Raw genomic sequence first — 12039 nt, 5'->3', positions numbered from 1 at the left:
ATGGACCAACTGCACAGAGGTGAAAACTAGCCTCTGCTTTTGAACCAGTACTCCCTCAACATACTCTATGCACAATTATACTTTATACAATTACTAATTAATTATAGCATCCATTCAACATAACCTGAAATTAATTTTATTTTTTAATTACATTACTCAAATGAATTTTATTAGTTTTTGAACTTAAATTTTTAGTAATTCTACATTCATTATGAAAATACTCAATGCTTTAAACATTATATATTTTCTATATTATAACTCAAAACACAATTTTTATATCATTTCCTTATGCACAAAGTAATTTGATTCATTTTTTATATTTTACCTCATCTTCGAAATAATTCAAAACATTCTTAATATTACGTCAAAATGTTTAACATGAATTCAAAAATATAATAAGTTATCATATTAAAGCTTAATAACCATAAAAAAATTTTAAAATAATCTTGCAATTTGTTGTTTAATTTTATTAAATATAATTATAAAAAATTAAATCTTTTGATACCATAAAATTAAATCAATTTTCATATAATAGAGCTAAATTTTTAAAATCCAACATAAGAAGAAAACAGCATTATATATTTATTATATCAAAATAATAATAATGATCAGCTGTATATTGCTAGCTGCATTAATATTAGCCTTACATTATTCATGAAACACTCGATGAAAAATTTTAAAATCTGTAGCACTATTTCATTGCAAAACAAACCTGAATCTAAGATAATAATTTTGAGTTTTTGTTTGATAAACTTAACATTAAAAACGAAGTAAATGAAAATAAATTTTTTGAAATGAAAATACATTTTTTGTGCACAAATTTGAACCACACTGTTTAAACAGAGATTAATGACCTTCATAAGCATTGAGACTGTGTAGTTGAAATGATTTGGAATGTTCATGCACTGTATCTGAAAATACTCATCAAATAATTTTAATACATATTATGCTGGATTATTTATCAAAGCACTGACTTTGTTCCCTTTTGGATCTTGCACAGATCAAGAGCGATGTTTCACATGGATACAGAATAAAATAAAATTGTCATAGCAAAGCTTCAATCTTTTGACGTTCACACGCTTTGTAATTCTACAGATAAATTTCTATTGGCATTTGACACGGCAGGTAGCCATCCTTGTAAATTAGATGTAATACTGTAGAAAAGTTGATGATGTAAATGCTGATCCATAATGAAGAGGCACTTGGCAGCCACGCCAGATTAAATATTCCTTTTTATTTCAATGAATATTCACAGCCATAATGCACTGGTACACTAATCGAGCGTACTTAAAAATAGTTACATTTTTGATAGCTTTTTGGTAAGAAGAAAAGTAGCAAGCAGCAGTCTATCTATATCTAGGCCATGATGCAGAAAGCAAGTGTGTAGTTATCCAATAAGGAAGCTTATTAAGAGAAAGGTTTCGGTTTAAGTTCAAATCAGCATCGTCATCATCATTACATAAAAATGATGTGCTATGGATTATTCTAGAAATGACATAGTTTAGAAAAAGTTATTACTATTTTATTTTCACATTACAGAAAGAAAATACTCAACTTAAAATGAGGAATTACTGGGCTATTGTTAATTTACACTATAATTTATGTTTTTATTTATGTATTTTTCTTACACATATTTATTTATTATTATTTTACTGTTTTCTCACAAGACTTTTTCTCTTCCCTCCTTCATTTCTTTATTTTGCAGGTAGATGACAAAACTAAAAATCTGACTAATACCGTTTTACAGTACTTAGGGAGAAAATTCTAAAGTATTATTGATTGAATGATACACCTTGTTAATGTCTATATCACTCAAAATTATGATACTCTCTTTTATTGTTCATCTTACAGATTCAATCATTCAGCATAAGTAACAACAGGAAATAATATGTCTGAAAATACTTCTACACCTATAAGCAAGTTTTATCGTATCTGAAGTAGTTTTTCAAGATATTGCATTTTCTCTAAGAAGCAATATATTAAATACAATCATGGATTAGCAATTTCAGTAATTAATTCAAAGTAAATAACAACATTACAAGTTGCATAAGTAAGTATTTTTTTAAACACAAACCTTCATTACAAGATGATCTGTAACAACTTCTCTTAGGCCAGTATATAATCTTTCACCATGTTTGTGTAAAACCATTGTATAAGCATTTCTATATAATTCCTCAAAACTAAGACCACTATTATTTTTCTTCTGGATTTCTTGAATGGCATTTTTTAGAAGTGACCAGATAGTTTGTACATACTTTTCATCCATTGTCATCTTTAAAGGACAGAAAAAAGCATTAATATTTAACAACACAGTAAACAAATTTTCAATTTAAAATTGTTAAAACTACAGTAATGAACAAAAAAGCATTTTTGTTGCATAAAGCTTTAAAAAGTCACAAACCAGAGCTAGAATAAATGAACGATTTAATAAATTTGGCATAAATTTTAATAATAAAAAATTTATTACTAATATATGTTACTAAAAATATTATAAAAAAAATTGATGTGTATCTTAAAATGAAATTTAAATACAATCAAATCCAGACAGGATAATACTCAATATATCCTAACTGCATAAATTAAAATTTGAAGAAAAAACAAAAAGACTATATAACTAATTTACATATAACGCCATTTACATTAACGCACTCCACCTTCAGTGATAATGTTGTCCCCATACACTTCACGAAGCTGCCGATAGATTTCTATCGGTTTACAGTTTTTTGCAGTCAGAAACCTTATTACTGAGCGCACCTCGCGGGATTTTCAATTAACGCAGACATTTCAAACCGTCACAGTATCTGAACGGAGCACAGCACGAACCTCTCAATAGCACGGCTAGATGCAGACTGAGCTGCGCAACGCTCTGACCCCAAGATGGCCGCGCTAGCCCCGCCCCTAGCGGACACAGACGCAAACGTAATCTACTTCCTGGATGGCCCTCGTATATGGCATTAGAAAAATTTTTACTTATTTTAAAGAAACCACTGACATGATATTTCATCAATAAAATATATTTAAAAATTACTTTCAAAGGAAATACCATTTTCCCTTGGACTTTAAAAATAAAGAACTGCCTTTTGCTGCTGAGCAAATAACCCTGTTCAGAATTAACGATGAAGGAAAATCCATGCACCATATCATAGTTCAATGCTTTAATATCAAGACAATATCATAGCATAAGCAGAATTTTTACTTTACAGACCCATACCTAAAAATAGAAATTTTCAGATAATTAAAATATCCAAACAACTAAAAACAAGCCAAAAGGAGTATTAGTAGCCTCGGCACTTGCCAACATATCAAGGACCATCATCCAAGTGAGAGTTGCCAACATAAACGATAAGGCAAATATTATTAGGAAAGACAAAGTGGTTTCAGCATGTACTCCAGTGACCTGCATTAAATGAACCAGTAGTCCTCCAGAGTGTGTGTCTTCGGAGCATTGGTGTTATTGCAGAATGCACAACTACGCAATGAAGAGAGGAATGCTGCTGAACATATCATTCAAGAATTTCAATATGTTTCCTTCAGCACATCTTCTGACATTGGTTGAACTAGTTTGGCTCAGCACAGAATTCATATGGGCGCATACCAATTAAACAAAATCCAAGACATCTACTGATTGCTATACATGAAGAAGTAGGAAAACTTCTAAAAGATATGCAAGGAAGCGATGCTATCAAACCTTCAGCAAGTGCATAGGACTCTCCCATCATCCTGGTCAAAAGAAAGGTCGTTCAACTAGACTTTATTGTTGACTATTGGCCATTGAATGGGGTCATAAAGAAAGCTGGTCATGAGGAATTTACTTGAGAACAACTGGCTGCAATTAGAGACAGGTGAGGAAAAAAAAGAAGAGAATGTAAAAGAGGAGAAAGAGAGTGTGAAAGAGAAGAGAGAGAAGAGAATGCGAAAAAGAAGAGTGAGAAAAGGGAACATGAAAAAGAAGAGTGAGAAGAAAGAGCGAATTAGAGCCTTTAAGCTTCAGAAACTTGAATTGGAAGCAATGACTGCAAGAGCACAGTCGGTACAAACTATGCAGTTACCTCAGCAGACTTTGAAAATCAGAATTTACGATGTCATGCCACATTTTAACCCTACAGAAGATGAAATAAGTTTATTTCTGGCATTATTTGAATGTCAAGCTAAAATTATGAATATACCTACTGAAAACTAAGTGACTCAAATTATTTCATTGTTGCCTCCTGATATTGTTCAGCTTATTGCTAGAGAACCGGAAGAGGATGTGAAAAAGTATGAATATATAAAAATGTTACTGTTACAACAATTTAAATTGAGTGCGGAAAAACTTTGACAACTATTTAATAAACACCAAAAATCTTCTGAAAGTATTTTATCATTTTTACTATGAATTAAAGAATTATTTAGAAGGATGGCTTAATGGATTAAACATTAAAACTTTTCAACAGCTAAACGGTCTTATGCTGGCTGATCAAATTAAAAAGTATACTTCTCTTGATTTCAAAGAGCAGTTTATGGATGAATGGACTACCATGATTACACCTACTGAGACGGTTAAGAAAATTGAAGATTTTGAATATGCGAGAAAAACAATAAAACTGAAATTTTTCTGCCAATCAAACTGAGAGTACTAACAAAGGATCACTTAAAGCTTGTTATGAAAATTTTGTGAAAAAAAGTGCATCTGCCTCATTTTAAACATTCTGATATATAGGATGATTCGAAATACCAAAAAAGCAAAACAGCAAATTTCTGAAACTGAAAAAAGTACTCTATCACAGAAAAGGAATGTACCACCATAATAACTGCTGTAAAGAAATTGCAACAGAATTGTTGGAAGCAGTTATGGCAGCTAGACTTGAAAAATATTCAACTAAATCATTTAATCATATTTGTCAATAGATATATTTATGGACAGATTCACAAATTGTATTACACTGGATCAAAGGCTCTTCTAGCAACTGGAAATCTTTTGTCTCTAATAGGGTTGCAGAAATTCAAGCTTTGATAAATTCCAGTAACTAGAAATACTGTACCAGTAAGGAAAATCCCGCAAATTTATTAACCAGAGCTAGAATTGTTGGGAGCAGTTATGGCAGCTAGAATGAAAAATATTCAACTAAATCATTTAGTCATTTTTGTCAATAGATATATTTATGGACAGATTCACAAATTGTATTACACATGATCAAAGGCTCTTCTAGCAACTGGAAACCTTTGGTCTCTAATACGGTTGCAGAAATTCAAGCTTTGATAAATTCCAGTAACTGGAAATACTGTACCAGTAAGGAAACTCCCGCAGATTTATTAACCAGAGGTGAAAACATAAATTATCTGAAGACTTGCTCACTTTGGTGGTTTGGACCAGGATGGTTACAAAAACAATACATAAACTGGTCAGTTCAACTGAATTTTGACATGGGAAACAATGAATAACTAGAAAGCCATAATAAGATATCTGTTTAGGACATTGTTGTGAAAAGAGATGACCAACTATTAGATGTAACAAAATTCAGTAATGTGCTGAAATTTCTCAGAATTGCGGGATGGATTAAACATTTCATTGCTAGGGCAAGAAAACTGCCTGCTAATAGTGACACATTAAGTGCTTCTGAAGATGCTGAAATATTTTGTGTTCGTAAAACTCAGATGGATTTCTTCACACCTGAAATTAAGGTTCTTTAACATAACAAGTCAATTTCTCCAAGCTCTAATAAATTCAGCTTGGCTCCATTTCTTGATGAAAATAAAATTCTTTGAATTCAGGGAAGACTGGAAGAAATTGAATATACAGTTGACGAAAAACATCCAGTTCTTTTTTCTAAAGATTCCAAATTTACTGAATTAATTGTAAAAAGAGAACATAATTAATGTTCTACATGCAAGAGTTGCAGTAACTTTAGCCAAACCACGACAGAAATTTTGGATTCCTAAAAGCCGCTAATTGGTGAAGAAAGTCTTAGGCAACTGTTTAATATGCCGAAAATATGCAGTAAAACCACTGAAACAATATCTAAAGACCAAACTGCAGAACTACCACCTTCTTATGTTACCAGTGTGGACTACACAGGTCCTGTTTACATCAAGTTTAGAAACGGCATTCAGAAATCGCACATCGCATTGTTTATGTACGCTGTTACATGAGCATTAGATCTCGAACTCATTTCCAATACGTCTGTAAATTAATTCATTTTGGCTCTCAGATGTTTCATCTTGAGAAGAGGAAACTGTCATGCCTTTTATTCAGACAATGTGTAGACTTTCAAATATGCTACCAAAGATTTACAGTACTTTTACAGCATAATTAAAGGAGCAGACTTTCTTACTGTGGAGATTGCAACATGCATGCCTTATGAAAAGCATGAAGGAACATCTAAAAAAGATATTGGGCAGAGCTTAACTGAATTCTGAAGAATTCATAATTGCACTGACGGAAGTTGAAAATATTGTGAACAGAAATCTTACGTTAACAATGATTTACATGAACCTGAACCCCCACAACGGCTGATTTTCTAGTAATTGGATATCAAGTTCAATATCAATACAACTTTGCTGAAATCCTGAATAATTCTCCAACAAGAGAAAATCCAAGAATAAAAGAACAAAAAAGAAAGGGATATCAGACAACACTTATAAAACTGTTTTGGAAAAAATGGGAAACTCGGTATCTTCTTGATTTAAGAAATGTTCATTTCTTCAATACACCCAAAACTAAGAAAAATCTTAAAATTGGCGATATAGTTTTACTTGAAGGAACACCTAAATCTACGTTCCTCTGGAATTTAGGTCAAATAATTCAAGTTTTTAAAGGATATGGTAGTCCTGCATAATCATGTGTGGTAAAAACTAAAAAGGGGAACTTTAACAGACTTGTGCAATTGATACACACCCTTGAACTATCAGACTAAAAATGAACTAATTTCATAACTTTTACTTTTATTCTTCTATTTCATGTTCACTAACATTATTTTTAGTTTAGTTATTACTAATAATTTACTGTTTGTAATTCAAGTTGATATTTACTTATTGAATAACATTTTAACTGTTATGCTGTTAATTACACTGCTAGCCACCCAAATTGCAACAACAAGAAAGATAAGAGATATCACAACAAAATTTATTTAGTAGAAAACATGTTGACCAAGTATCAAATGATTAATTTTATAGACTTCTGTGAAATGTGGTTCCTTCCAGAATCAGTAGCCAGAATAGCTGCCATTGTTGGAGATCACCACTGCTACACGCCTTGGCATTCATTCAAAGAGACTTTGGATGTGTTTTGGGGGTACAGCAGACGAAGCAGCTTCCCCACATTGCCAAAGTTGATCTGGTGTGGCAGCTTGGGATGTAATCTGGGTCAATCGTTCAGCAACCATGAACCACATGTTTTCTATTGGTGAAAGATCCGAAGAGAGAGCTGGCCAGGAAAGCAATTCAATCTCAAGATTGACGAAGAACCCTTGAACAATGCGTGCCACATGTGGTCGCGCATTATCCTGTTGAAATATGGCTGTGGGCAAGCCATGAAGGTAAAGAAGGACAACTGGCTCCAACACCTTGGAGATGTAGTGCTGGCTGTTTAAAGCACCGGCAATGCGTATTAGAGGAGTGCGAGTGATATCCAATACTGCCTCATACCATAATACACAGTGCAGGACCAGTGTGGCGGTGCATAACGCAGCTTTCAGCATCCTCTCTCCACAGTGTCTCCAGACTCGAATCCGACCATTGTAGTGTTGCAGACAGAAGCGTGACTCATCAGTACAGACAATTTCATTCCATTCTCCCGTCCACATCCTTCTTTCATCGCACCATTGGCAGCGGAGACGTCTGTGATTCTGCGTCAAGGGTAGACGAAGCAATGGATGTCTTGCAGACAGACCACTCTGTTGTAAACGGCATTGAATGCTATGCGCAGACACTGGATGATGAGTTAGAGACTGAATGTGCTGTGCTATGGTTCGTGATGTGACTGAGCGATCCGTTACTGCCATGCGTGCAATGTTCCTGTCATCACATGAAGTAGTGCACTGAGGTGGATGCGATCGAACACGTCGGTCCGTCGTACCCTCCTGCATCCAACGGTCACATATCCCTATTGCAGTTGTTTGGTTTCATCCAACACGACTACCGATTTCCCTGAAAGATAATCCACACTCTCGGTAAGCCACTATCCTTCCTCTGTCAAACTCGGCTACTTGATCAAACGATGATCGATGTTTACTATGAGGCATAATTGATCATTTTCTTGAAAAAAACCACAAGAAAAACAAGAAATTGCCGAACTTAAAATCGTCGAAAACTCCAAGCCTTAAATAGCACTTTGAAGTGGCGCCACAGGTGCGCATGATGTGCGTCTGTGCTGAAATTCTAATCATTTGCATATCTCATCTCTGCTACTGCATGTTGTAAATTTCATGTTATTTGCATGCTTCCTTCAGGATGTTGCATTTACAGTGACCAGCAGTGTATGTCTGTTAATTTTATAGTTTCACTTCTGTTGTTTATATTTACATTAGGTAAATGTACTTGATATTGATATGTAAGTAGCATTCTTACATTTAAAATCTTTTGTCTGCTGAAACAGTGATAATTTTTGCAATATTATCAAGTGGGGAGTGTTGAAAAATCCCGCAAGCAAATTTTCGTATTGATATGAGAGGGCATTTCTCTTTTTAAGAAAGAATGTTAGCTTAGTTTACAATGTAGAAAAAAAAGGAACCACCCATGAATTCCAGGTTTGTTTTGTAAATAAAATTATTATTTTTGTAAAATGTTGAAGTATTGGCTTCTATTACAGGGTTCGTACACATTTCTGCACACAGAAATTAAGTACTTTTAAGAACCATTAATGAAAAAAATTAAGGACCTATGAGCAAATGGGAACTGAATAAATTCAATTTACTCATCCGACAGGACTCTCCGCAGCAAATGCCGTCGAACTGCGGAAGGGCCATCAACGGCGGAGGAAAAGTTACAAGGAAAATTTGAACGGCCAGCAACGAGGTCCAAGCAGGAACACGAAAGAAGGTTCCCGGTTCCGCCAAGACCAGCTGCCATCAAACGGCCAAGACCACAAGCAGAAGAGAAAAAGAAGGTATTCAAGGGTGACCGAACTAGTGAAAAAAGGAAGCTTCCAGAGGAAGGCACTGAAGGGCGAGCCCGTACAAGAAGGAGGATAAATCAAACTACTATCTGCAATACCTTTAAAGACTGGGCCCAGAAAAGGATGTCTGAATATCACAAAGATAAGTAAAATTTTATGTTACTTTGCAAACTTAAGTTAATCTTTCATTCTTACTGCAAGTGGCAGATTTCAAGAAGTTTTACCTCATGCGAGGTCTACCTTTATCGCCAAAAGGGCGAGAAATGAGTTGTTACCGATTTTGGGTATTATGTTTTTCAATTACTCGCGTGTAAAACTAAAGTTGATGTATAATAGCGTTGTGTAAAGACTTAAATATTGTAAAAAGTTATTGTATAAATTTTATTTAAATCATTCTAGCAAGAAAGAAGTTTTAGTCTGAAAGACTTTTTGAAATGTAGTATTTCAATGTAGAAAGAATTGGCACTTGCTTTGAAAAGAATAGAAGTTAAGAATATACTACTAATGTATGTTTTCAAATGTGTAAAATTAACGGCATGTTGATATGTTCTTATATACATGTGAACTGTTATTTTAAATGTTAAGAAATACCGTGATGTGGTAAAAGTGAATGTTAAAATTTCTTTATTCGTGTGACTGTAAAGATTAAATCATGGTGAATATGTGTTAAAGGTTGAATGATGTAGTTAGGCTCTCTGACGCTACACTTTAGAGTTAGCCACTTTTAGAATAGTACCTCAGGGTTTAGAGTTGAAATTAGGGTGTGTTAAGAGGTCTTGTTATGTTGAATTTTAACACGTTAGTGTTTTGATTGTAGGCGGAAGTGTGGAACACGTAGACAGAAACACATTCGTGTTTGGTGTTCGTTTACAACACATGTCAGAGAGCACGGGGAGAGATAATTAAAATAGTCATGAATGAAATAAGAATGTTAAGTGAAATATAATTATACATGTTACTTGCCATTTCATTGTGTAACATTTCATTAAACTAGTTTTCCTTCCAGATCTCTGGAAGGAACCAGAATTGAATAAAAGCTCCTGTTTAGATGCAGTACAGATGAAAAAAAAGTGTGTATCCTGGGAGCTGCTATTGTAAAAACAAATTTCTTTCTTTTAAATTTCTAGTTTCTAGCGAAAAATATTTGTAAAAGATTGGCCTCGCGTTAGATTCTAGAGCTAAAAGTTTTCAACAAGGTCGTTTTAGACCTCAGTTTCAAACTAATTAACTCTGGCGGGAAGTATGTAAGGATCTTAAGTTTTACTAACGTTTATTTTATTTTAAATCTTTACTATCACTTGTTATTTTCTACTTCCGGCCAGAATTATAAGCGTTAAGGTTTTTATGCAAAGTTTGTCTGGCGAACGTCAAGTATTTAAGTTGTGGCTTTTTGCCAAGCGAGAGAGAGGAAGCAGTGAGTCGAAGCAGGCCGCTTACGTTAGAAGTTACGCAGTTGCTGTTTGCCTTCCAGGCCAGAGGTTTTAATCTTCTTGATAAATTTAAACGTATTGTAGTGTTCACAGTTCTCTGTACTACATACGCTTCCTGTTAATATAAGGCCAATCTTCCACGTTTATTATTCTAAAGTTAAATTAGAGTTTAGTTTTATTTTTATACTTTTACGTTTTGACCCCAAGTAGCGGGTCGGTGTATGCCGAAGTACGGAAGTTATTGTAAATAGAGAAAAATAAAGGGTTTTGTATACCCTTTTTGTGTATCCTGTTCACTTCCCACAGTTTTGAACATAGCTTTAGTAAGCTCTCTGTTCCGAGTCAGGTCCTTGCATGTTCCCGAAGAAGGTTAGAAGGAACATTGACCCTGATATACCTATGAGGGTTTAATTGATCTGGTAAAAGTTAAATAGTTCAAAATCCCCGACAGACGTGAAGCATATTATCGCTATGTCTGAAATTAACTACAATATCAGACAAAGGTTAAATAAGCCTCTTATTTAAAAAGAACTTAGAACATAAAGGCATGTTCTGATGCTAACAAAATCAATTACAACTCACGGTGACGTAATTAAACAAGAACAGTCAAATTCAAACTAATAATGTGGATTAGTGGTCAAAGATTATACAATTTAATTGTAATTTAATCTGGCTCAATAACTCTATCATATGAGGAAATAAAAATGGGAAATTATAGTAAAAGTCGAAATCAAACAATTGGGTAATTTACATAATAATAACTGCATATATCTTTGAAGAATAATTTCCTTTATGTACTCAGTTTCTTTCTTCAACACGTTTCCTTTTCATTTTAGAATTTTTGGATTTAATTAAGGATTTCCGTTATTCTAAAAACACTAAATGCATTTAGAAAGTGCAGAAAAAGCGGTTAATTTTATTTCTTTAGTAATATGAACATTCAGAAGCAATATGAAATATATATAGTAAATGACGGTTACAGAGCTGATGTGGCAGAATTTCTAGAATTCAGTGACACACTGAACAACAAAATCTAGAAATTGCAAAACTTTTAGAATTTAAAGCAAGCATTGGAAGCAGAATTTAGAAAGGCAGTAGGCAGCAGAATTTAGGATCCACAGACATTGCATCAGGTGGGAAAATGCCTATTGCCAGCTATGTGTATGATGCATTAAGAAATATTAGATGAATCTTTTAAACTGTAAGTTTTCAATTTCTTTATTAATAAAAAAATTCCTTTCTATAACGCCTGCCCATGTGATAAGATTAGAAGTATTTTTGATATTTTCCATGCTTCTGTCTAGTGAAAAGTAGAGAAAATAAAGAGAAGGTAAACATGTTAAGATTCTAGTATCAGAAGTAACACATTCAAATATTATGTTTTCATTGTTCTTTCCATGGAGGTAGGAAGTAAGATGGAGTTGCCCTAAACAAGTTTCTCCCGTACCCTGCTCTTGAAGCACCGGGGATTCCTACGTGGTGACCAAAACATTGGCTCATTTACCATTGAGTTCAATG

The 12039-nt window shown here is 33.7% G+C and overlaps 1 protein-coding gene across 4 annotated transcripts in view; it reads right to left on the bottom strand.

The window, feature by feature from the left end:
* Positions 1-12039, bottom strand: part of Cul3 (cullin 3) — a 106292-nt gene that overhangs the window by 75810 nt on the left and 18443 nt on the right. For 3 of the 4 annotated variants that reach the window (XM_085812717.1, XM_085812718.1, XM_085812720.1), the window contains exon 2: positions 2075-2272. In XM_085812717.1, coding sequence (XP_085668843.1) covers positions 2075-2272 — 198 coding nt within the window. Of the gene's footprint in view, positions 1-2074; positions 2273-2639; positions 2794-12039 lie in introns of those variants that run through there. The other variant, XM_085812719.1, reaches the window with a different exon arrangement.

The sequence above is a fragment of the Stegodyphus dumicola genome, chromosome 3 (genome assembly GCF_044657685.1).
Source record: "Stegodyphus dumicola isolate Sdum_Otavi_A_Nest chromosome 3, ASM4465768v1".
In the NCBI taxonomy this organism is placed as follows: domain Eukaryota; kingdom Metazoa; phylum Arthropoda; class Arachnida; order Araneae; family Eresidae; genus Stegodyphus; species Stegodyphus dumicola.
The sequence above is the reverse complement of the archived record's forward strand: the minus strand, read 5'-3'. Positions and strand labels throughout refer to the sequence as shown.